The sequence below is a fragment of the Mixophyes fleayi genome, chromosome 6 (assembly GCF_038048845.1).
Source record: "Mixophyes fleayi isolate aMixFle1 chromosome 6, aMixFle1.hap1, whole genome shotgun sequence".
NCBI classification, from domain to species: Eukaryota; Metazoa; Chordata; class Amphibia; order Anura; family Limnodynastidae; genus Mixophyes; species Mixophyes fleayi.
The window spans coordinates 217,475,844-217,503,445 of record NC_134407.1 but is presented as its reverse complement, the minus strand read 5'-3'; the positions used below and the strand labels follow the sequence as shown (position 1 = coordinate 217,503,445).

General features: G+C 40.8%; 1 protein-coding gene across 1 annotated transcript in view; it reads left to right on the top strand.

Annotated features, from left to right (window-relative positions):
* LOC142095488 (uncharacterized) overlaps positions 1–27,602 on the top strand; it is a 307,911-nt gene that overhangs the window by 92,017 nt on the left and 188,292 nt on the right. The window contains exon 5 of the mRNA XM_075178433.1: positions 26,145–26,174. Within this exon, the coding sequence (XP_075034534.1) occupies positions 26,145–26,174 (30 nt within the window). The remainder of the gene's footprint in view (positions 1–26,144; positions 26,175–27,602) is intronic.

Below are 27,602 nucleotides of genomic sequence, written 5' to 3'. Positions count from 1 at the left end.
TTTCTGCTCCTCAGTATGGAGGGAAAAACCCACATTTCCCGAAATATGAACTATGACAACATTTTCATTTTGAAGGTCATATTTCTATATACATGTATAGACTTTCACATGCTGCCTGCAGGGATCTCCAGCTGGGAACCGCCCCACACAATCTATTGAAGTGTCCAAAACTCCCTCCCAAGCGAGGCTGTTTCACAGTAGGAGCCATTTGAAGATGTCCCAGGTGACCCACTTATCTTTTCACACTGGAATGTACAAAGCCGTCAAACACACTTACATCAGACTCTGTCTTTAAATTTTACACTTTAAATTATTAATGGATTCATTTGATACCTATTTACACTGCAGTTTTGAATTATCCCTTATAAATAACTGCAAGCTCTCTATGTTCACAACAGTCACGAACAGTTCTCACTTGAGCCTGTGTAACGTGTGTGACAAAGGGTTAATCAAAAACAACCACCTGGTCTGTTTAAAATGATTAAATCTTCCACTTTGGTGAAGGAGAACGCATATAAAGTTTACTATAGGTGGTACTATACACCTGACAAACTCACTAAAATGTCCCCCTCTAGTTCTCCATTATGTTGGCGGGGTTGTGGCCAGATGGGCTCCTTTTTGCATATTTGGTGGTCCTGCCCTAAAATATCCTCCTTTTGGGATCGAGTTAGGACCCTCCTCTCCTCCCTCCTTCCATACCCTGTCCGGAAAGACCCATGGTCTTTTCTTCTCTGTTACCCACTGATTGATGATGATAGACAGTCTGCGAAATTGGCCTCCCATGTCCTGGCTGCTGCGCGATGTCTAATAGCTAAGTCCTGGAAACAAGTTGAACCCCCTACTATGGCGGCACTGCGATCCTCTATCTGGTTTATTGCCCGAATGGAACAGATTACATACCACCTGCATGATAAGGATGATAGATTTCACCAGGTTTGGGCTCCTTGGCTTTACTTATAACCCCATACCTCCTGTACCATCTCCTTCCTCCTAAAAAGACTCCCTATGCTCATAGGTGGCCTGACTCTTGACTCTCGATGCTGTTTCCCTTTCCAGAGAATATAAAGTAATAATCTCCTTTGAAACTTTTTTTGCCCCTCTTCTATTTATTTGTTTCTCTACTTAAAAAGGGAAAGATAAGGGTAAGGAATTGTGTGGATAAAGGGAAGTGTGTTCTTTTTTTTTCCTTTCATTCTCGGTGGTGACCAGTGCCCCCCCTCCCCTCTCCCCCCACCCCCCACATCATATAGTTATAAAATGTTGTATTGAGTATTCTGGATAACAATTGTATACTTACCTGTCTTTTTATTGACAACCTCTGGCTATCTTGGATATTTGCTATTCAAATATTTTCAGCTTCACTGACATATGCCTACGATATGTACTGTTCTCTGTTTTTGTTTTTAAACCTGCAAATGTACAAATTGTTGACTCTTATCTGTACATGATTGCTATTTTTCAAAATAAATAAATCTATGCCACCCACTAGCTCTGCCATATCAACTATGCCACCACCAAGGTTTTTTTTATGAAGAGCTGACATTCTTATTTAGGATTCCTTCGGTTTTCCCTTAGAACTAATCTAGCACAATTTACTTTTATCAGAGTTAACATTGACCACAATGTTCTCTCCGGTTTTCAATTATGTAGCGTTTTGACTAAACTGTCACGTGAATTTCACCGAGACTTGAACTTAGTTAGTGTAGTTTAATATGGAAACTACATCCACAATGCTTAAGATAGAACATTATATTTGTATATTCTTTTTATTAACTGTTCTACCTTAAGCATTGCTGATGTAGTTTCCATATTAAAATAAAACTGATAAAACACAGAATTGATAACTCACATATAATCAAATTTCAAGAATTTGATTATACATCTACTCTTCACCGTTAAAATGAGGTCCTCTATCCCTTGCTTCGTGGATGGGTCTTCCTCTCAAATCGAAATGTCTTCAAAGTCTGAATCCTCATACATCTCCCCCTCCTTGTGTAAGGAAAGTTCTGTGTCGGAGTCACCAGGATCGTAGGGGATAGTAGGTGCAAATCGTTTATGATGCCTGGCTGTACCTGTGGAGGACTATAACCTCTCTAGAGAAGCTGACACTCTGGTCAGTCCCTGTACCGATTTCTCCATATTTCACATCCATGGGGGTTCAGCAAAACTTACTGACATCCCGGCAATAGACAGACGCCTGACCCGAGGGAAGGGCATTTGAAGAATGTGTAGCTAACGAAGACATAAATGGTTCAGTTCGACCCCAAAAGTGGATAATCTCTCAAGTTCTGCAATGAGCCGCGTCAGTTCCTTGGCCCATGACGGTTCTGCCAAATCCATCACCTCGTCAAACGCTGCCCTAGTTCCCCAACCTCACAAGCTGTGCACAGGCCCACCGGGTCTGACCATCCACTTGACATTTCAGATTGGCACCTAGAACAGGTGAAATACATCACAGATACAGCTTTGGACTTTGCACCGGACCCTCTTTCTGACATATTGAAATGGAGAAAGAAACAGTTAATAGAGTTCTTACAGAATGTGTATATCTATCTAAAACCAGAGTTGGAACCTTAGGAAATATTATTCCCACTATATAAAACAAGGTATATCAGAATGGTATACAAACACAGAGGGAGAAAGCAGCAGGGAGTACTGACAATACAAAACGGCACAATCATTCCGTCAGAATATCACAGATTGGCACATGAATATCTAACTGAACTATCTCCTCAGGGACACTGAGACAGAGTGAGGTAAAATGGGGCTGGAAACTGCAGAGCCCGGGCATGACAGTGGAATCGCTCCTCTGCTTTTTCTTATACCTCCTCTATGGTCGCCCATATCTTTCAGTGTAATCTGGTGAGGACTGTACTCAGGCGATAGCTCCTCACCAGAAATGCTCATAAAATTACCTGCCAGATCCATCGCTGTCTGTTCCTCACGTCATGTGAGTATTTCTGTAGGTAGGGCATGAGCTGCAGACAGGGCCGTCACCCCTTCAATGGGGCATTGGCAATCTGTGATCGCGACCCCCAGGGCGGCTGGATCCACTTCCCTGGCAGTGGCTGGGTCCCTGAACCCCCAGAGAGGCGGGTGACCCTTTTCCTGGGGGTCCGATACATGATGAGGGGGTGGCTGTAAAGCGCTGTGAGCGATGTCCCTGTGAAAGCTGCAAAGAAAATAAAGCAAGCTGCTACAAAAAAAACAACTAATCTAAAGTGTGACCAACTCCATTGGGCACTAAAAAATAACTGAAGATTGCCGGTGAAAAAGGGGCATAGAGGGGTGGGAGCAGGACAGACAAGTCTTTTTAGTGCCTGGACTCCACAGCGCCCTCTGTACCCTCATGGTCTGCAGTGTCCCCCCAACTGTGTTTAGAGAAAGAGGTTTTATGGTGAGTACAAAAATCCTTTTTTCTGGTGCTGGGAGAAGCAGAAAAATGGGACACTTCAATAGCAGATTGACTCCCAAAAGAGAACACAAACTTAAGAGTCACAGAGCAGTTTTAAAACCAAGCTGCGGGGCCCACAGCCCCCCTTCCTGTGATGTCCAAAATGAAAGGTCTGTGTTAATATAAATTAGGATTTTATGACTCTGCTGGAGAGACACCAATTAAGTCAGGTTTTTGTTACCCTGTCCTAACTTTTCACCAGTATGGCTTACATACATGATTTTACCTCCACCGAACAGGTCATAAGTTCCTCTTCATCTGCATACCACACATGCCCCTGGTAAGTATGATATTAGAGAAAATTATATGATATTTTCCTGTGACCCTATTCAGCTTGAATTTGTCATGCACATATAACCCTGTCTCTGCAGTTGGCATGTCTGAGTCTTCCCATTGGTGTGTTAGATTTCACTGTCCTGAAAATTTTGCAATCTGTCATAAATGATACAAGGTGCTACAATGGATCTGGGCTCTTATCTACCAGCACCCTCTGGGGAGTTTAACATAATCAAACACATTGATTTAAACAGCTCCTCTGAGCCATGTCACACTATTTCTAGGAATTCACAAACATATTTGCAGATTTATATACCTAGAAGTTAGCTTGCACATGACACGATGGTACAGGTAAAGAGAGAGTGCAACATATGATATGTGATATACTACACTATCGCTAGATTGCTGTTCTTAGCAGAATAATAATTTCAGGAATTGAGAGAAGGTGTTTTTTAGCAGTAATAGTGAATAGTATATGACAGCTGTCATCTGGAGCTAGTGTTGTGAATCCTCAAACAGACAGCAGAACAACAAATGTATATCCCTCTGCTTATCTTTACTTAGTGACTATATAAGGACCAAACAATTCACTATGTATGTGTGTGTATGTATATATATATATATATATATATATATATATGTGTATATATACATACATATATATATATATGCAAACACATACAGATATATAATACATATATATATATACATATACATGCATTTATATATATATATGTATATATTGTAACAAAAGGAGGCATTTAGCTGGCAATATGCAGATAAAGCAGGGAAGTAGAGTAAAACATTGGCACAGTTATGTACCTAGGTGGAGATTAAACCAGGTAAAAACATATGTGTAGTTTAAAATTGGTTTACTTACATGATTTAAAAGCTGCTTCCTCTCAGCAAACGGACAGGGTGGGTCTGATAGTCTAAACAGAGCCAGGGATGAGCGTTTCCTTTTAAAGAGAAGGTGGGTGTGTCACCTGTCCATCAAGCTAGGCCTGTGGGAGGAGTGTCAGGTATAAAACCCTGCTTGTTTCATTGTTCAGGGAGATCAACGCTGGGCTAGCTGGCTGATCTGGACAGAGAGCTGGACTATGTATAGTAAGCGTTGAGGGTCTCCATAATTGCTGTGCAAGTATACGGTGTCAAAACATTATTACCATCCTGACAATATAGAACCATAAAAAGGAGGAAGTTGTACGCGTGTGCTTCTGCAGTAGCGGGCTCTTGCCACAATATATATATATATATATATATATATATATACATACACACACACACACACACACACACACATACACACACACACACACACACACGGAGGGTTCTCCCTAAGCACCAGAAGACACATCTATGGTGCTGTAAACCAACATCACGTGGACAGGCATTCAGTAATTGTGCTACAAAGTAAGAGCAGTACATGTACGTGTTAAGATCTCCCTACAGTAGTTATTGGTACAGGAGATTTCAAAGTAAAAAGACTAATATTTTTATTTAAATAAAATATATTGTGTTAGTATTTAACATTAAAATTTGCTGTAACTAAAGCAGGTTCTGCCAGTGCCGTAACTAGACATTTTTGTGCCCTGGGCGAGACAGGGCACCGGCGCCCCCCATCTAAGTGTGAGTGATATTTGCCAAGTGGGTGTGGCCAACCTAATGTGGAGGTGTGGCTAGCACTTTATTGAAATAATTCTGCTACACATATTTGCAAATGCATGATGTATATTATGCCACAGTAATGGCTCTCTTCATTACACTCTGCCATGCAGCCTTCCTTGGCCCCCTCGAAACAGTGCGATGCAGCTTCCTTTGCCCCCTCGAAGCAGTGCGATGCAGCTTCCTTTGCCCCTCAAAACAGTGCAATGCAGCTTCCTTTGCCCCTCAAACCACTCTGCCATGCTGCCTTCCTTTGCTGCCCCTTGCTCCGTTCCTTCACTTACCTTTTTATATTGGCTTCTTCCTTTTCTTTTCATCCCTTCTTGTCGCCGACTCCTGTCTGCGCCGCTCCTCACTGAAGTCACGTCTGACATTCAGTGCAGGCGGAGCAGGTGCCGACGCCGCAGAGAGGTGATTGGTTTTTGTTTTTCAAGGAGGCTTGATGGAACCAATGTAATGGAGAGAGAGAGAGAGAGAGAGATACTGTCAGAGTGTGAGATTTATACTGGGGCCATGGAGAGAGAGAGAGAGACTGTCAGATTATTTTTTTGGGACCTTTTATTTTATTTTTCAAGGAATAAACAGATATTCAATAGCTAGAAATATGTGTGTATATATATATATAATTATGCAGTGAGTTAACATCATAGTTTGAAACATATAGCACAGATAATTAACTAAAAGTGACAGTTGATTTTTTTTTTTTTTAAAGAAAACCTTATGCAAAATAATAGGCAGGGCTATGTCCTTAAGTTGTGGCTATAGGAGTGGAAAAGTACGTGAGAGCCCAGTTGGAGTTTATAGCTAGGTGCCTACTGGAGTTTCAAACCGGAGTAACATCGCAGGTGGGTATGGGGGAATTAGAATCAATGCGTTCTATTTTCAGACCCATATCTGTGCGTTAGAAAAACCTAATACAATGCACAAATTTGGCGCCAGTGCGTAAGAGGCATAGCAAGTTAATGAAATTGTTAGGTAACTAAAACACAGTACAAAATAATAACATTGGCTCTAAGCGGTTACTGAAAAACACATAACTGTGCTGTGATAAAAAAACAAAAAAGCAAAACTAGATGTGGCAAGAAATACTCTGTTAACCATATTTTTTTTTATTTTTATTATACTGGTGGTAAGTGCTAGTTATTGTGGTTCACATTTGGGATGGGAAGAGTGAGAGAGAAAACTTTCGCAGTGGAACGCACAGGAAGTTCGGCATTTGGAACGCAAGTTTGTGTTCCAAATGCCGAACTTCCTGTTAGTGGAACGCACGTGCGTTCTACTACGAAACTAAAAGGCTGAGGTAACGGATGCAGGTAGCGGACGGCTGCTGCGCCCCCTTGGGCTTCCGCCCTGGGCGACGGCACCAGCCGCACATGCCTAATTACGGCTCTGGGTTCTGCATTAACATAAATATCTTCATTGGGCTAGGTACACACTACAGAAATTTTCTCTCGATGCTATATCAATAATGATTTTACAAACGACTGATAGTGTGTACACACGCCGATGCATCGGCTGAAAAGTTCATGACTCTGTAAACTCTATGGAGATCCTGATGGTGAGTGCATACACACTGCAGAATTGGGATGACATGGTTCCTTCCATAGAACAAGATTTTTAGTTCAGTTTCAAATTAAAATGAAACGATACAATGACCTTTGGAACGATAATCGCTCATCGTTGCAGTGTGCACACTAATGTAATATCAGGCTGAACAACAGTCGTTTATCGGGTGAATGGGCCGGTAATCACCTGAACACCCTGTAGTGTGCACCCGGCCTTATTACGATTTTCTAATTCAGGCTTTAAGATCGGTCTGCCTTTAATTATTTACTTTTTCTTTACAAATTGTAATCACCATGCTCTCTTAAATGTACTTCTAACAAGATTAAATAAGGGAGGGGCTGAGTGTTCAATAGCTATGTTACATTGTTACATCTTGACAAGAGCGGAGTCCATTGATAAGGAGGCTGTTGAGGTGGAATTCTGATGCTCTAATGCAAAGACCTGTTGTTTTAAACACTAACACAATTACACTTCATAAGTCCTAGTTGTACAATACTAGTCCTACAGTGTATTGATCTTTGTCCTACAACAGCTTGCAGCCTACAACCCCCCTTTATACAGAACATCAACATATTAATAAATATACATTCCACAACTTCAACACATTTATTTCAATAATCCGGATACAATCACAGATACAGTCTATTGGATTCCATTCAGATTCTGCAACCCTTTTCAATATCTTCTGTTTTTTTGTACCTTGTTCTATTCTAACCATATTTAAAGGTTTTGAATCAACACCCACCTCAGTCTATTCCAACCGTATTTAAAGGTATGAAATCTATATTAATATAAGTCTCTGGATTTTCCTGCCTTCATTAAAAGTCTCTAATCCACCTTATTATTAGCCTTGGTCTATTTTAACCCTTTTTTTAAGGAAATAGCCACCAGATCTCATACATTTCTATGCACTGATTATACAGACCATAAACACTGCCATTGCTGAGGCAAATTATCAGGTACATATCCCCAATGTCCATTTAAACTAGATCTATATGTAATCTGAGCTACAGAGCAACATGTTGTACAAGAGTATGCAGTAGGTGATCACATGGTATAGGATATGCTGCCCGACTGGTAGAGGATGTAAAAATCTCGTGAAAATATTATTCTTCAACCACTTGACTAAAGTAGAAGAGATGTATTAAAGTAATTTCATTGTTTTCCAATAAGCATTGTGTATGCGATTTGTTTGGTTCCAAAGCACAAGCAATTTATTTAGCAAAAGCAAAAGTTTAGCAGTTCAATAAATAAGTACAGTACAGCCTATACATAATACATATGCTGCGCCCGCTGCGCTCTGCTGGATCCAGCTAGACAGTCCTTCAGTTTTGAAGACTGTGGTCAGTGTGACTGCCTAGATGATTCCAGGGAGCAGTATATATACATTTGGTGTTACAGTAAATACAATACAGGTGACTTGGCAAGTTTCCATAGGTGCAGGCTTCAGGAAGGTCCAGTGTAATGCAGTCCATAGGTCAGTTCAAACAACCCCCTCCAAGGGCGGGGGTCAGCTCTCCAGATGATGCATACTTAGTTTTCCCGCCAAGAACTGGTTCAAACTGGTCTATTAGCATTACACAGACAATATCATTCTAATCAATTATTCCCTATCATCGATAACTCACACACGCAATATGCGATCCTTTCAGCGAATGAATCGGATAAATAGGGGATTAGAATGATACCAAACATGACATGCTTCCAGTGACCTGAACTTTAAATATCACTAAAGTGTACATATAACCTTATAATATATAACTATAAACCAAATAACATTTGCTCATAAACTACTGTGGAGTGGAACCATTATAAATATGAAATATATATATAAGTGAATGTGAAAGTGCGAGTGTATGCGTGCGTGCTTTATTGTGCGATTGCCATAACACGTGGTGTACGCTTCGCAATCGCACGGTAAAACAATATCAATATACTTTCTTTCATCCAATTATAAGACTTTGACAGCTCCACCCTTTGATAGTACACAAAACTATCACCTTAAAGATTTTATTTGCAGGATCTCAGTAGCACGTTTCATTGTTCAGTAATGTATGTCCCCCTTTGCGTATGACCACTCTGTAGATCTCAGACAGGTTACCATAAAAGAGAATCAAATCCCTAGAAACAATTTTTCTTTTACTATGGAACATATACCTTTGGAGCTTCGAGATAAACTTTTGTATGCCCTTCAAGAGTGCGATAAAACATGTATCAACAATATAGAATATTCTACAACAGTTCCTCATGCCTAACATGTTCATCTGTCCAACGCATGTCTTTTAGCTCAGACAACATTTAAATACTGCATGTTCACCAATCACATTTTCAACCTGAGTTAAAATATACACTCCAATAATATCAAAATTTCCTTTCTTCAACACTTGTGGGGTGGGCTATTGTCTGTTTGTTCTTCCCAGTCTCCCAATACTCAAGTTTCTTTGTACGTGAAACAGTGATCGGCCTGCCAAATATTGGGAGACTCCAAACTAAGGGACCTAGCTATCTTACCTTTCTCCTAGTGACCTCCCACCCCCATAATTCGGGTACCTCAGGAATATTTAGTGGAAAGAGAACTAATCCTACTTGATATAATCTCTGAGGCACTTGAGAGCACACCCAAGTCTACAACTTTACCCACCCAATAAGGATAACACAGGTCTGCAACCAAAAAGCTGTTTTCATAATTTTATCTGATTCTTATGTTTTTTGGTGCGCTGAATTCGAAAATGACCACAGTTTTTTCCTGGGATGTCAGGTTTTTTCACAATCGAAATGTGCCTTGGTTAAACAGGTAGCTGGAAATTGCTAAATTTCAAATTCATCATACTTGGGGGGGAAAAAACTGAACATAGGAAAACAAATTTATTTTCACTACCAGTGCTCCCAAAAACATGAAAATACATGTTTATTTTTCCTGGTGGTGATCACTGCTTTGTTGAGTGTGCTTGCTAAGGCCTGCCCGGACATGTTCTTTCATGCATTAACTTGTTCTCTGATTGCTCCACAATCTTGTATTTAATTTTAGTCGTCATACTGCTATTGTCTGTGCGGTTCAAAATTAGTGCAATGCCTCCAAGAAAGTGTGTAAATTCGCCTGACAGTTTCTGTTTCATATGTGGAGAGTTCATGGTGAAAAGCAGCATTTGAATATTACGGATTTTGTTAAGAAAGTTTAATTTGTTTATTTAAATCTAAAACTTGGTGACCAAGATAAAGTTTGGGCTCCTCATACAGTCTGTAAGCGGTGCGTCGAAGATCTTCGTAATTGGTCAAAAGGCAAGATAAAAGCTTTTCAATTTGGAATTCCTATGATGTGGCGCTAGCAAAGGAATCATAGTGATGATTGTTATTTCTGTGCCTGTGATGTGAAGGGGTAAAATTCAATGTGGAAGTGCACCATCACGTATCCCAATCTTCCTTCTGCTATTCGTCCCATTCCCCATGGTTCAGACGTCCCTGTGCCTGACCCTCCTACTTTTTTAATGAGGGCAATTTGGTTTTTTGCTCTGATTTAGAGGGGTTGATGGCTCAGCTCCACATTCAGTATGATTTTTCTGAATGGAGGCTTTTCATTGACTCTTCCAAAAGAAGCTTAAAAGCAGTTTTACTTCACAATGGTGGCCGTTATGCGTTATTCCTGTTGCTCATTCAGTGTACTTGAAGGAGACTTATGAGAACTTGGAGTTGGTACTCAAGAAAGTGGGTTATCAAAACCAAACCTGGTTGGTATGTGGGGATTTAAAAGTATTGTGTATGCTGCTGGGACAACAGGCTGGGTACACCAAATACCCTTTCTATGTATATGGGACAGTAGAGACCGACAAAATCACTGGAAGCAAAAAAATTGGCCACCAAGAAGTCTAGTTGTTGGTGAAAAAAATGTTCTCAGAGATACATTGGTACCCCCTGAGAAGGTTTTATTACCACCACTCCATATATAATTAGGATTAATGAAGCAATTTGTTAAGGCACTTCCCAAAGATAGCGAATGCTTCAAGTACTTGGGATCCAAGTTTCCAGGTTTAATGGAGGCAAAACTGAAAGAGGGGGTTTTTGTTGGCCCAGATATTCAAAAACTCATATCCGACAAAGACTTCATCAGTTCAATGACTCCAATTCAAAAAGAAGCGTGGGTTGCCTTTACTGTGATCATAAAAAACTTTTTGGGAAACCAAAAGGACCCAAATTACAAGGAAATGGTGGAAACAATGTTGAAAGCGTTCCACAAGCTTGGTTGCTCCATGAGCTTAAAAGTCCATTTTCTCAACTCACACCTTGACTATTTTCCTGAAAATTTGGGCGCAGTGAGTGAAGAGCAGGGAGAACATTTCCATCAAGATATAAAAGAAATGGAAAGAAGGTATCAAGGGAAATGGAGTGTTACGTTGATGGCTGACTACTGCTGGATGTTGTACAGGGATCTTCCGGAAGCCACCTACAAGAGGAAAAGCTCCAAAAGAAGTTAAGAGTTTAAAAAAAGACAATTTCACAAGCAATCTACTTGAGTGTGGTGTTAATTTTGTTGTCACCTGTGCAAATGAGTTAATATTTTTCATGTAAATAAAATATTTGCGCTAAGAGATTTTTTTAAACGATGACCACCCGTTTGTTCGAAAAACCTGACGTCCCAGGACAAAACGGCTGTCATTTTTGGATTCAGCGCACCAAAAAAAGTAAGAATCAGTCAACTAAACCAAAACAGCTGTCCAAATTTTTTTTTTTTGCAGACCTGTGTAATCATTCTCAAGGATGCCTGCTAAAGTCCGAATATTACTGGACTGGCATCGCTGGATGTACCTCTCTTCAACTATGGGGTCAGCGTACTTACGGACGTAATACTCCTTAGACAATAGCCCCTCGCACTTTCTCCAAGCTCCAAGGTTTCCAAATTTTCCTTTACCCCTGAATTGAATAGAGTATTTAGCTGGACTAATTGTGCTAACAACTTCTCCTTTATCCCCAACTCCTCAATATCACTACCTGAACCAGCCTCTGTCACCTGTTCACAATTGAAAGAATTGACTGTCCTGAAAAGAGAATGAGAGATAGAAACACAGAACAGGAAAAACTACTACTTCATGCTGACAACTGTCTTTGCAAATGTCCTTGGCTCAGGTGTTGTTAACTGCAATTGGGGTCTCCCAGAACAGATTCACGAGTGTAACTGGAACCTTCTCTGGGTGTTGACTCCTCTGCAGTGGATGGAATGGGTACCAGTGTCTCTCTCCTACCATTAAGAATGTGATGCTGGTCATCAACACTTGGTACCTGTCTGTCAAACAACCTGAGCATAGGAAATTTCTCTCAATTTACTCTCTCAGTCCAACATCCTGACAGTTAGTGCAACACCTCAGGAGACAGTGTTTCGAACGTTCTTGGTTGCTGTCTCATTATTTGCTTCTCCTCTCAAGGTCTAGAACAATCTCTCCAATACAAACTCATCACGAGAAAAAGTCAAAAACATTTCAAAAGATGACAGGTTAAGAGGCAGTTTAGGAGTGATTTTGATAGTAGGGAGGACTAGTGGCCGAAGATACCAACCACTCCAATCAAGTTTCAACCCTCATTCCATTTAATTCATTCTAGCTAGTACCGTTACTTTATTCTCCCACTGGTTTGTGACTGATCAAAAGTATGTAACTTGCTATCATTGCTCATACATTATACAGTTATCACCGATAACATGAATACCCCTATCACCTTTTATAACTAGGGATACCACATTTACTAACAAACGCCCTGAGTATGACACAGTAATACATTAGGAACATTTCGATACACCTTTACCCAGCTATATTTCATCAGTACACCAGTGCATACTTGAGGATCCTGCAAGGTGGTAATTGGATGACGTGGATTTGTTTTACCTGGAGAAAGTCAATCTGTAGGAGGGGTGTCACATAAAACTCTGCTGTCTATTTGACAGCCATGTCCACCCTGGTGTGACAGTCATATACAGTCGTGTGTGTGAGTGTGGACTTAACTAACAGCCACTTCAGTTGGTAACTGTATCACTGTCACAAGTCCTCCATGTAATGTCCTACTTATGTACTGCCATTGCTATAAAAGTTCTTCAGACGCCTCAAGGTCGCCTCCTATATTAGAAAAATACTGAAGACCAATGTCTATCAATTGATTTTCCCTCTGTCAACTCACATGCCATTTTCAATCCCACAAGTTCAGCTACTTGGCTAAGTGAGAAGGGCAAAGGGGTCTATCTTTATAACACTTTCTTCAAATATAACAGTATCCAGTACATGTCTGTCTAACGGTAAAAAAATATAAAACATGAAAATTTGAGATTTTCTAGGGTTTCACATTATGTCAGGTCTTGTGGCAAAAATCCTACTCCAATGTTCTACACAGAGATGCATATCTGTATGACTACTTAATTTACTTTCAGCTAGTCTCCTGTCTCCACCCTTTGTGAATATATATAAAGGCACACTTTGCACAGGAGACAATAAAGGCAGATATGCAATCTATAAAACATGAATCCTATTTCCACAACAAAAACCTTTCTGCTTAAAATCAGCAGCTTCTATACACATAAAAACAAACCCCTAGCTGCTTCCATGATTTATGTCAATCTAGTGTGTATATGAATGAGACCATGTCTACGTGTTTTTGTATCTCTTTTCAAGAAGAGTGAGATATTGACAAGGGATGTAAAGACTGTGAAATAGGAAAGCAAAGAATAATAAGAACACAAGGATTTGAAAACAAACAGAAAAGCAGAAAAGGAGAGCAAACATGACAGCTGGATTGGACACTACGGGAAAATGGCTCTACTTATTCCACTAATCCCCTTAGCTATTCACTAAACTATGACCCCCTCCCCATACTTCTCAAGTTTAACTGGGAGTTACATCATCCGTCCAATCCAGTGTCATCCATCATTAGCTCATATAGAACTCAGTATCACAATAACTTTATACCTTTGCGACAGATTTCCTGACTGTAATATAGAAGTGCAAAATTAACCCTTAGTTACGCATACTTTGTATCTCACATGTGATTCTACCTGAAATACATAAAAATAACATTAGAGCAAAGTATGTACATACTTCATTTTGAATAATGAATCTCCGCCAACTGAATTATCATGAGCCACTGCAAATAAAGAAAACTTACAATGATCCATTGTTAATTTGTCTTTCAGGAGAAATTTTTGTACTCCTCTATCAATCCCCTTAATTACTAAGCATATATTTCATTTGTTTGTCCTTATCTATGGAAAAAGAAGAACAAGATAGTTATTTTTAAATAATAAAGAAAAACAAACAATTTCATTCCTTACCATCGGCCAGCGATCAGGAAAGCAAACATAAGACAACATAAAACAAACAAGCAATAACAAGAAAGTATACTTTTAAGTCAATTTCCTTTTAAACCTGCACAATGATACTTACCACTGATTAACATTTACCCTGCCTGGTTGTAGGACTACAGGTATGACCTGACCTCTAGAGTTGGCTATAGTTCTCCCGCAAAGCATTTGCTGCTATGAGGGGTGCCAGCAACTGTTGAGAAACCTCTGAGACTTGTGTGCACCTTCTCTGTGGGTATCTATGTGATTCCCCCTTAGGTGGCCCAAGTCTATTTGCTTCCGCTCTTGTCATTGTACAGTGCTTTGCTTGGTGTCCTGTTTTAGTGCATCTAAAACACTTTCTCAACTCATGTTGTTTCCTTTCCTTAAACCAGGTGTTATTATACTGTGGCCATGTGTGCAGTCCCTCTAGTGCTTGGATACTTACCATCAATAACCTATCACTTAGTGTCTCTTTCTGTTTATTTATTTTTCTATCGTGTTCTACAGCTGACTCCCTGAGAGCATCTACTGTGATCCCTCTCCAGTTCGGTAATGAAGTTTGCACCCTGATTTTCAGCTTCTCTTAGAGACCATGCAACAGCTACTTCCCTGTGGTGCACATTATCTTTTATATCTGATATCCTTGTGAACTTAGACATTGCTGACAGAGCTCTAGTAAAATAGTCAGCTGCAATCTCACTATCTTTTTGTTTGATAGTAAAATTTTTGCTCCAGTTTACTAACACCGGAAAATATATGGCCAACTGTGAGATTATACATTTAATATTTTCATGGTTATCATCCTCTGTTAAGGATCTATCCTCCTCCAACATACAATTCTTAATAAACTTTTGTATATCAGTATCGAGAGGAAGACAGGCCCTTCACACCACTCGCCAATCTTTATTAGTTGGCTCATACACATTACCAAAATATCTAATAAATTTCTGACACTTGGCCAAATCTTTTTTAGGATCAGGGAAATCAGATATAATTTAAAACATCTCAGATCTAGTCCATGGGCAATGCATTTCTACATGTGTTATGAGAACTACACCATCTGTGTCCACCTTACCATTGGGAACTGCTGTTGTGCGGACAGGATGTAAACCTACCAAATCACTACATTCTTGACTACTTGCTGGAATTACTGTTGCAGTACAATGAGTGTCCCCCTTTCTATTAATTTCTATATTATTCTCACCAATTTTAGCCGCTGCCCCTGCTGGTGGGACCGTTCATTTTCTTTTGTTCATGTGATGCCTCTCACATGTTTCTGGCATGGGCAATGGCTGAAATGACGGTGGGTTCATTTTCTTCTTCTGAAACATTACTCTTAACATGACTTAATACAACATACAAGTTACTGGTTACATTTTTAACATTTTTGGTATCGGCTGTACTTATCACCCCAACTGCATTTTGCAGCGGGGGTCAGTATTCCACACTTTGCAACAGGCACTTCCGGAACACTTATTTCCGGTACGCATATATTACCACCCTGCTACGTGTTGTTACCTTCCTGTTGCCACAGTTTTAAACAGTCATCATGTTAAATTCTGATTGATTTAATCAACTGTACTTTATCTCTAGCATTATTCAACACCTCTGAATCGAAATTACCGATCTTTTGGAAAAGGCCTCACACAATCCTTGGTCATCTTGACCCATGTGTCGCAATACGCTGTTGCGTATGCACCATATCTCTTAAACATAGGAAACCTCGCCGAATCAATAGGCCCTTCCTTAGGCATAACATCGACCATCTCTAGCGTATGCTTAGCATCCATGTTGAACCAGAAATCTCAATGCGGACCACTAGTGATGGGAAATCTAGTTCACTTTGGAGATTAGTTCATTCTGATCTAGTTCACACAAAATATTAGTTCAAAAGATTAGTTAATTTGGCTCATTTGACTCAGTAGCTCATTTAGCTCATTTGACTCATTTAGTTCGTTTAGCTCAGTTAGTTCAGTTAGATCACTGGCTCTGGAACACTGCTGAGAGAAGTGATTGGAGACATAGATCTAGTTTATTACACATACTGTAGGCATATCTACTACTACCTCATTAGATGAGTTATAGTCCTGTTAAAATGATCAGATAAGTTTAATATGTCAGATCATTTTTAATATTTTAAAAAGGGCAATCACTTATACAAAACTAGTAGTTACATGTTGAGCTCTGAAAAAGTTAATCACATTTTCATTATTATTTTTTAATCCATAATATGCAAATGAAAAAGACCCAAATTCAGAGTATTATAAAGTGTCACTTTTTTGCTTTTAAAATAGTGATTAGATAAAAAAAAACTTAGCTTTAACCTTATCTTATTTTTCTAATTTCAACCATTAATGTCACTGAATGCACGCTGTAAAAGGACCCAAAATAGGCATCACGTCACTGGGGGCAGGGCCAAAATGGCGCAATTCACAAGGCCCCGCCACCTACGCCAATTCCCCGCTCCAGGAACTCCCAGACGTAACCAACATAATGTTGGCAATTATGACTAATCCGCTTGTGTCATTTATCTAGCAGAGTCTATAAAATGGCAGAAAATGATTGGTTGCTATGGGCAATGTTTCCACTTTATCTCTCTTGAAGGTTTAATACATCTCCCCTGTATATATGGTGCAGTAAACAGAACTACAGTATATAACATGCAGCACTCAGCAGTGCACTGTATCTTGAGCTGACAGGGAAGGGAATGTATCCTGTGACTCATGAGCTAAATGATCTAAATGATTCAAAAGATTCAGACGAGTGAAGAGTTAGATGACTCATATGAATCAGAAGACTCGTATGAGTCATTAGAGTGAAAATAAATAGATGAACTATTAAACTCCTGAGCCAGGAGAATGACTCATAGTTCAGTGATCAGCTCCACAGAGTCTCACACAATGTCTGAGCACAGCAGCGCCACCTTTGGTAGTTTAGAGGTACTGACTCATGAGTATTACATGAGAGAGCTGAATAGCAGTGCTGCTGTATTAGCATCTACAAACCCAGTAGCATATTTAGCAAAGATAGGAAGTGTAGTGAGAGGGAAGTTCAGGACCCAGTACCAAAGCCAGAATTAAGACTAATAGGATAGTGATTTTATCACAAAAACGTGAGTAGCATGGACCAGGGCCGGACTGGGACTAAAAATCAGCCCTGCCATTTAAAGTACACAGGCCCACCTCAGTTCCAGTAGGAAATAAACTATGTGCCGTGCTATTGTGTTGTGGGTGTGACCAACATGGGGCATTGATACATACTTTATAATAAAACATTACATTTATGAGACAGTCACCCAAATTCAGGACTGCCCCACCAGATTCAGGACAGTTGGCAGACTGTTCTGCTCTCTCCTACCTGTCTTGGTCACTTTCACCACTTGTAGCAGCTGGTTTCCTTAGCTCAGTTCTTTCTTGTCTTGATCCTGGAATATTGGATGCCCTATTTCGAAAAAAAAAAATAATGGGTACACGAGATTTAGAAAACTCCAACCAGCCCCGGTGTTAAAACAATAGCACTCACATTTTATAATTAGGCCTCCCTCCTGTTAGGAACCCCTCTAGCCGGTACAGCACAACCCAGAGTCTGCTCTGCCAGTCAGGTGTTCACTGGAGCCCCTAGTGGTGGGGACAGACTTGGCCGCAGACTAGCAGAGGGTCGTGAAGTGCGTACTGACTAGGGAGAACCCAGGAAAGCGGAGTAAAGTCCAGGCAAGGGTCGAGGGCCGGCAGCAGACAGGGAATCCAATACACAAGCCGGGGTCAAGGGTCACAGGCACGGTAGCTAGGTCCAGATACAGGCAAGAAGGTCAGGGTCACAAGAAACACAGGCAGGGTCCAAATCCAGGCAAGGGGTCATACACAGGCAATCCGATCGTAATATCCACAGGACAGATCTGGGAACAGAGCATGTCAGCAACTGGCAACAGGAAGCTATAACCGGCAGTGAGGCTGCAGACCTCACTGCCTTAAATATACACATGGACCAATCAGAGCCTAGCTCTGCAAGCACACCCAGGGACTGGCTAATTAACATAACTAGCTTAATAGCCATCAGGCTATTAAAGACCTCCGCACACGCGCATGGCTGTCCCCTTGTTGCCGGGACGCGGCGCTGCCTTGCAAAGCGTTCGGCGAGGAAGTGACGTCCCGGTCGTCATGGTAACGGCCGGGACGCTGGGGCACACAGGAAGCGAGCCGCGGCGGCTATGAGTACCGCCGCAGCTCGTGACACCTCCAGTCCAAATAATAATATTCACATTTAATAAGTAGACCTATTCCCCTCCAACCAGCCCCAAAATTAAATTAACAGTATACCTATTTACTCAAAACCCATTTCCCTCCCTCCAAACAGTCCCAGCAATAAATTAAATAGCATTAAAGTTTAATAAATATAGCCATTTTCCACAACCATCCCTGGCAATAATTGATATTCACATTTAATAAATAGCCCTCCTCCCCAAAATCAGCCCCATATTCAATTGATAGCCCTAAACCACCACAGCATTAAATTAAAGGTTCCTTCCCCTCATCTTAAATAATTAGTCCCCACCTACACTCCACCATTAAATAGCCTACCTCCCACACTATATTAAGATCCTCCCTTTCCTCACATATTATATTAAAAAACTGCGCGCACACATACATGCACACTATATGAACATGGGGACACATGCATACTCTAGGAACATGGGGCCACACACGCACACTATAGCCACACAGACACACACTATAGCCACACACTGTAGCCACACACACACACACTAAATAAAATGGTTCCGCGCCACCTTACCTAGTGTACATTGCTGCCTTTGGGAATGGTGGAGTGCGTCCCAATCCCCAAGAATAATAAATGGTAGATAAAACATTATTTCCCAGGCGCAGAAGTAAATTGCTGAAATGTTGCATAAAATAAATTTATTATGAACCAGTGCACTGGATTTGTTGAAACTAATCCACATAAGCATATAAACACAATCCAAGTGGAAGTGTGTGTTCAGCCACAATGTAGTATAAACCAAGAGAGTTGCTCCATTAAATAATAAAATACAGCAAACAATCTCTAAGCCGATTAGTGGAATGGATTAAACTCAGACTAGTACACTTTGAAAAAGTCCTCCAATGCTGTGAATGTCCGATATCCACACCCACAAAAAATAGTCAATAAACTGGTGCATAAACAATACCGTTTGTGAGTGCCCGGGACTGTTCAAATTTGGAAAATCCCGAAATAATGCAAGTTACTGGTGTGCACATTACCATGCATGACAAGTGGCAATACATAACACATCCACTGTATTGCCTATAAACTGCTATATCATACCTCAATAACTTTGTATGACATTTTCTGAGCACATCAATCAGTACCACACTATGTAAGGATAGTTAACAAAGGACACATCTGCACGCGTATAATGAACTACAGCAGTGCTTTGACTTTTTTTTTTTAAAGATATTTACAAGGTTACAATGTTTTCCTAAAACGAGGTACCCTCGTTAAGTTATTGCCGATGTGCTGCTGTTAGGTCATTCAATAATACCCCACTCCCGTTGCACACTGTAGCAACACACACATACACTATAGACACACAGACATACACTACAACACTTACATTGTTACATCATTCCTGCGCGCTGCTCAGCGGACGGAGAGTCAGTGACAGCCGCTTATGAAGTAATCACATGGGACGGCACCTGTCACGTGGCGCCGTCCCATCCCATGTGATTACTTGCATAGGCGGCTGTCACTGACTCTCCGTCCGCTGAGCAGCACGCAGAGTGCTGCTGCTCGGCGGGCATGTTGCGGACCGGCCCTTCTGGCATTTGCCAGCAGTGCCAGATGGCCAGTCCGGCCCTGACATGAACATACAGACACTCACACATATGCTTTAGCTAGTCAGTGCAATTTCATTTTTTCTTTTTAATTAGATTTGTATTTCATGGACTGTGTGTGTTGTGCTTTCTACTTTACTATTACAGTTAGAAACTAAAGAGCCAGTGTGAGTGAGACAGTGAGTGAGGCTGCTGGAGCTGCTCGGCTTTATCTCTAACTCCTCCCACTTGTTTTACTTCCTGGTGAACTAATCTTTGCCAGAGCTGTGAACTAATCATTGGTGAACTACCCATCACTAATCCCTATAACTGTTCCCTGGACAGAGGCAGACACTTTCCTGTAGTACAGATGTTTTTGTTCCCACTAGATAAATACTTCTCTGAATTTCCTCGTTATCTTCTATATGCAGGGATAAGAGAGTTCTATAGGAAACACTAGAGGGAAATAAATGCATGTGTGTGCGAGCAGCGGCCATTTTCTTGTAGCCCAATGAGTGAATATATGATATCGAGAGGATAGTATACATTATGTCTGCTAGAAACCACGAAGGATGTCTTGTAAATAGCAGGAGCTACATCTGACTGGTACCAACATAATCACTAGAGTAAAATAAGTTGTTGCAAATTGTGTCCTTACTGCTGACTAGCGGCGGCCATTTTCTTATAGTCTCAGACACCACATTGGTTTTACATCCTATCCCTCTGCTTATAGCACGTGACGCTGCGGAGGGGGCGGGGCCACGGACTCCTTAGTCGCCATTTTATCTGTGAGAACCGTGTAACAGTGGAAGGTGATGTATTCTGTAATATGATGTTATTATATAGAGGAGAGGGGGCTGTGCGATGTGATGGGGGATAAGGCAGCTCCCAGCACTCCCTATGTATAATATGGGGATCTATACAGTGATGGGCAGCTCCCAGCACACACAGTGTATGATATGGGGGATTATTATTATTATATAGAGGAGAGGGGACTGTACAGTGATATATGGGGAGTAATAACTCCCAGCACACACAGTGTATGATATGGGGGATTATTATTATTATATAGAGGAGAGGGGACTGTACAGTGATATATGGGGAGTAATAACTCCCAGCACACTCAGTGTATGATATGGGGGGATTATTATTATTATATAGAGGAGAGGGGACTGTACAGTGATATATGGGGAGTAATAACTCCCAGCACACACTGATATGGGGGATTATTATTATTATATAGAGGAGAGGGGACTGTACAATGATATATGGGGAGTAATAACTCCCAGCACACACTGAAATGGGGGATTATTATTATTATATAGAGGAGAGGGGACTGTACAGTGATATATGGGAGTAATAACTCCCAGCACACACAGTGTATGATATGGGGGGATTATTATTATATAGAGGAGAGGGGACTGTACAGTGATATATGGGGAGTAATAACTCCCAGCACAAACTGATATAGGGATTATTATTATTATATAGAGGAGAGGGGACTGTACAGTGATATATGGGAGTAATAACTCCCAGCTCACACTGATATGGGGGATTATTATATAGAGGAGAGGGGACTGTACAGTGATATATGGGGAGTAATAACTCCCAGCACACACAGTGTATGATATGGGGGGATTATTATTATATAGAGGAGAGGGGACTGTACAGTGATATATGGGAGTAATAACTCCCAGCACACACAGTGTATGATATGGGGGGATTATTATTATTATATAGAGGAGAGGGGACTGTACAGTGATATATGGGGAGTAATAACTCCCAGCACACACTGATATGGGGGGATTATTATTATATAGAGGAGAGGGGACTGTACAGTGATATATGGGGAGTAATAACTCCCAGCACACACAGTGTATGATATGGGGGGATTATTATTATATAGAGGAGAGGGGACTGTACAGTGATATATGGGAGTAATAACTCCCAGCACAAACAGTGTATGATATGGGGGATTATTATTATTATATAGAGGAGAGGGGACTGTACAGTGATATATGGGGAGTAATAACTCCCAGCACACTCAGTGTATGATATGGGGGGATTATTATTATTATATAGAGGAGAGGGGACTGTACAGTGATATATGGGAGTAATAACTCCCAGCTCACACTGATATGGGGGATTATTATATAGAGGAGAGGGGATTGTACAGTGATATATGGGGAGTAATAACTCCCAGCACACACAGTGTATGATATGGGGGGATTATTATTATATAGAGGAGAGGGGACTGTACAGTGATATATGGGGAGTAATAACTCCCAGCACACACAGTGTATGATATGGGGGGATTATTATTATATAGAGGAGAGGGGACTGTACAGTGATATATGGGAGTAATAACTCCCAGCACACACAGTGTATGATATGGGGGGATTATTATTATTATATAGAGGAGAGGGGACTGTACAGTGATATATGGGGAGTAATAACTCCCAGCACACACTGATATGGGGGATTATTATTATTATATAGAGGAGAGGGGACTGTACGGTGATATATGGAGAGTAATAACTCCCAGCACACACAGTGTATGATATGGGGGGGATTATTATTATTATATAGAGGAGAGGGGACAGTACAGTGATTTATGGGAGTAATAACTCCCAGCTCACACTGATATGTGGGATTATTATTATATAGAGGAGAGGGGACTGTACAGTGATATATGGTGAGTAATAACTCCCAGCACACATTGATATGGGGGATTATTATATAGAGGAGAGGGGACTGTACAGTGATATATGGGAGTAATAACTCCCAGCTCACACTGATATGGGGGATTATTATTATTATATAGAGGAGAGGGGACTGTACAGTGATATATGGGGAGTAATAACTCCCAGCACACACTGATATGGGGATTATTAGTATTATATAGAGGAGAGGGTACTGTACAGTGATATATGGGAGTAATAACTCCCAGCTCACACTGATATGGGGGATTATTATTATTATATAGAGGAGAGGGGACTGTACAGTGATATATGGGAGTAATAACTCCCAGCTCACACTGATATGGGGGATTATTATTATTATTATATAGAGGAGTAATAACTCCCAGCACACACAGTGTATCATATGGGGATTATTATTATTATTATTATTATAATTATAATAATATAGAGGAGAGGAGACTGTACAGTGATATATGGAGAGTAATAACTATAAAAAAGATATAGCCATCTCCCCACTGGAAAAGCGTAGAAAACAGTCTCCGGTATTCATATCTATGCTTAAAACGTGATCATCCCATGGAAATATAATATTTTTTTTATGCTATGTACAAACAATATATTACTACAGTATAATATTACACATTATGGAATGTTATAAAGATTATCTATATTCTTTTATTATAAATTGCTAGGTCCAGACACATCAGATGCTTCCACAACACCCAGTGTTGTGGAGGTGAACTGCAGGTAATCATCCTGATCATCCCTTTCTGTGATCATCCTTTTAGCACATCCCAAGATCAACTTTAAATTTCAGTGTAAAAAATAAACTATCAAGTATTCCTGTGCTCCATGAACAGCAGCAAGGATTTCCCTTACATGCAAAATAATAAACTAATATGCACCCCTTGCATTATATCATGGTTTGTCCAGGAAGAAATTTGCTCCTTTGCCTTCCTTAATGAATCATATGGCCCTTCATGTTCATGTAACAAAGGGCTGAGCTCACTGAGCTGAGGGTGTCAGTCAGGGCTTCTTGTTTTACTAAACAATAGACTCTCACAGAGAATGTCAGTGTGTGTGAGAATCTTCAGAGTCTAAATGATTATCCTCCAGTAAATGCCTCATCCTACCCTGTGCTATATACATGGCCAGCAGGCTTTTCAAACTTAAAACGTATATGTGAAGGGCAATGATAGGATAGCTGGCATCTAGCATGACAGTTCATGCTGGGACTTATGGTTCCACTACATCTCTAGAGTCACAGATTGTTCAAGACTGATGAAATTCACTATTGGTTAACTGTATCCTTGTTCTCATTGCTGTCTGTCCTTTTCTTTTTTAGTTTCATATTATGTTACGTGGGATGAATATGTAGATATTTTTGGTAATGCTGGGTTAAAGGTTTTGGTAAAATTGCTGATTTTGTGGCCACCAACACTAAGACTGTACTTAGTGCTGCACGTTGGTGTCACTTTGTACTAATTCAAGTAGATTTTATTTTGTTTTCTCCTACCAGGGGTTTATAAATACTGTTTGGATATAGTGTATTGTTCTAGTAGATGGGTAAAGTCTTATCCATCTCAGGGAAACTACTGTATACTGAGATTCATCTCCTACAGGAGAATGATGGCATTTGAAACTGAAAACAGATAACACATTGGTAAGGGACTTGTTATTGTGAAAGTTTTGGTCTAGTGTGTACTTAAATAACATTGGGATACCTGACCCAGGGGAAGAAAGATTTGCAGACTGTCGCCAAAATGTTGCTTAAAGATCTCATACCCCACCGGGGGAACTCCAGAGTGATACCAGTGTGACCTGTGTATACTGATCAGTGGATTATTGGTGACCTGTGTATAGTGATCTGTGAGGCATTATCTCACTTCTGGGTCCCTCTCTAATCAGTTGGCAGCTAGGCCGCTTATCTCTATCACTTCCTTTAGTTTCCCTCCTAGACCAGTCACTGTGGTGTGTGTCTCTCTTTCTTGTTCTCTGAGTACATCTGTCTGTTTCTCTCTCTCTCCCTCTCTTTCTTTCTTTTTCTCTTACAGACATACTCAGATAAAGCTTAAGCCCGACAGGACCACATCTCCTCCACATAGCCCAGCTCATGCTTTCCCCATATGTATGTCTGTATGTACGGGGTAATTTTTATTTTAAAGAGCTGTAGTCACCTTGGGGGAGACAGAAGGTAAAAGTCAGGGTAGGGGAGATAGAGGTGGTACTGGAGGCCCAATGAGTGAGTTTGTTCACCTATAGAAGAGGTGTTCATTCACATAAGCAGAGGGCCGGGAACAGAGTCTTTTGGGACCTCAACGGAATGGGAATGGAGGGGATGAAGATCAGTCATTTGACTGATGGGATATTAAATCTCACCCTGGAGATCATCTCCCTGCTGATTGGAGAGGTGAGAGATTCTGTGACATCCTTTATAGATATAATTATATCTGGAACATACAACTTACCTCTCCTGCAGCTCCTGTCACTTCAGTGGATCAGCTACACTTAGTTCTCTGTTTTCCTCCAGCTCGCAACACAACGTCATTTTGCTGTTTGCACTAATGTGTCCAAAGAAGGTGATTAATCTGTGGGGCTGGCCACAGACAGAGGACACAAATTGGTGGCAGGAGCTGCACCCATGTCAGATAGTCACTCCACTTTCCTAGGAAACTGTTTCATATAGGAATGACCTTTTTAAAAATGAGACTTTTTGCACAATTAACCCCTAAAAATAACAACTGCAAATTAGTGTTTTCTTCATTTACTTTTTTATTGGTGTATCCCTCAATACACAGGAATACATAGTAGTGAAGAAGACACCGATGAGCATGTGATACTCAGTAACCATCTCTGTGTGTCAGAAAGATTGAGCAGCACCCAGAATCCTGCCCAAGTCACAGTTCCTCCACCTCACTTACTGATACATGAGAAAAACAATGATCAGAAGATCCTGCAACTAACCAACAAGATCACTCAGCTGCTGACTGGAGAGGTGACTGCTGGGAATGGGACATTATACAGTAACACCAGGGGATGTGTCTGGGTGATGACTATATCATTGTGTGTGTCAGGGTCCTATAAGATGTGAGGATGTCACTGTCTATTTCTCCATGCAGGAGTAGGAGTATTTAGAAGGCCATAAGGCTCTGTACAAGGACGTGATGATGGAGAATCACCAGACTCTCATGTCATGGGGTAAGAGTAGACTATTATTTATTGTACAGGAGAAAGCACACAATAAATCACATAAAAATAATGTATTCATTCACAATGTGTCTCCTACAGATGGATCCAGTAACAGAAATACCCCAGAGAGATGTCCTCATCCTGTTTATTCACATGATTGTACAGAGGATAATCATATTATCACACAAGACTATCAGGTAGGTAGGGTTTAGGGTCTCACTAAATACCAAAGTGACTCTTCATTATAAGATCTGTAGGACAGCAGTGTGTGTGTGTGTCTTATACACTGATATTCTTCTGGTTAATATCAAATAATTTAGTCAGACATTATTAAAGTAGAATTTCTCTTTCATCCAGTCTGGGGGACACTGCTTACCATGGGTTGTGGAGGGGAGCACGGGAGTTGGCACCTAGCTAGTTAAGTTTAGCACTGCTGATAGACCCCTCCCCTCTACAATCCCCCTGCCCCTTCCTGTTCAGTTTTTTTTAGGTGCCCATGGAGTTGGGCAGTGTTTTAGTACTGCTAGTGTTTTTTTTTCATTTAACTTTATTTTATTTTATTTAATTTAATTTCTTTTTGATAAGAACTCCTCTTTTGGTGGTAGACCTGGGAGTGTGTTCTATTATAGAGAACACACTCCCAGAACAGCAGCGCAGGCACTGCTCTGTCAGATGAGAGCCAGAGGCTCTCACTGGCAGAGTAAATAGGGTGCCCGGGAAAGGACACAGATCAGAGGGAGCAGGCACCAGGACACTGCTGTTGGACTTCTCCCCTGTTTGGCATGTGGGCTAATTATCTGATTTATTTAAACATATTACTGTATTTGCTGACTGCAAAGTGGGCTAGTGGGGGTTATATTGTAGTTCTCCTACTTGCCAATATATTATTTTGTTGTTTAACAAATTACAAGTAAAACTTTTATGTCAGATTAGTTGATTACTTGTTTTTTTCCACTGTTCTCTCTCAGTTTCTCTCTTTCTCTCTCAGCTAAATTAACTATTTAAGGCTGAGTGTTTTGTGTGCCTTCCTTTATAAAAAAATTACAGATAAAGGAAAGGGCCCTATGGCAAAGTATTTTACATGTTCAAGATGTAATGTAAAATTACCATGGGGGCAGAAGAACCCATTGGTGCTCTGCTCTGTCTGCGAAGCAGGGGTCCTCCCTGCGCAAACCCAGCATATTCCAGCCCCACTGACGGAGGAACCGGCCTGGGTGGCCTCCCTGACACAGTCGGTTTCCTTTTTAGCACAGATGATATCACAATCTACTCAGTTGCTATCTAGTGTGGCAGCCTCGGCGGCTAATAATGCTAGTTCATTGGACCTCCCTGCTACCACAGGTTCTATTGGAACGTCTATACCACGACCTTCCTCATTACTTACGAACCAGGCCCCTGTTCCCACAGAACCGGCATGGTCCGCAGCATTTATAAAGGTTTTGGATAAACTGAACCAGTTACTTGAATCCCCAAACATCCCGCCTGCTAAAAGGAAGCGGCCTACATCTGATAATACCCTTATGGTCCCTTCAGACTCTGAGGGGTTTTCAGAGGAGGAGGGGGAAATTAATTCTGATCCTGACCAGGTTCAACCTTAGGGACAGGAAGAGAACACTAAAAGCCAA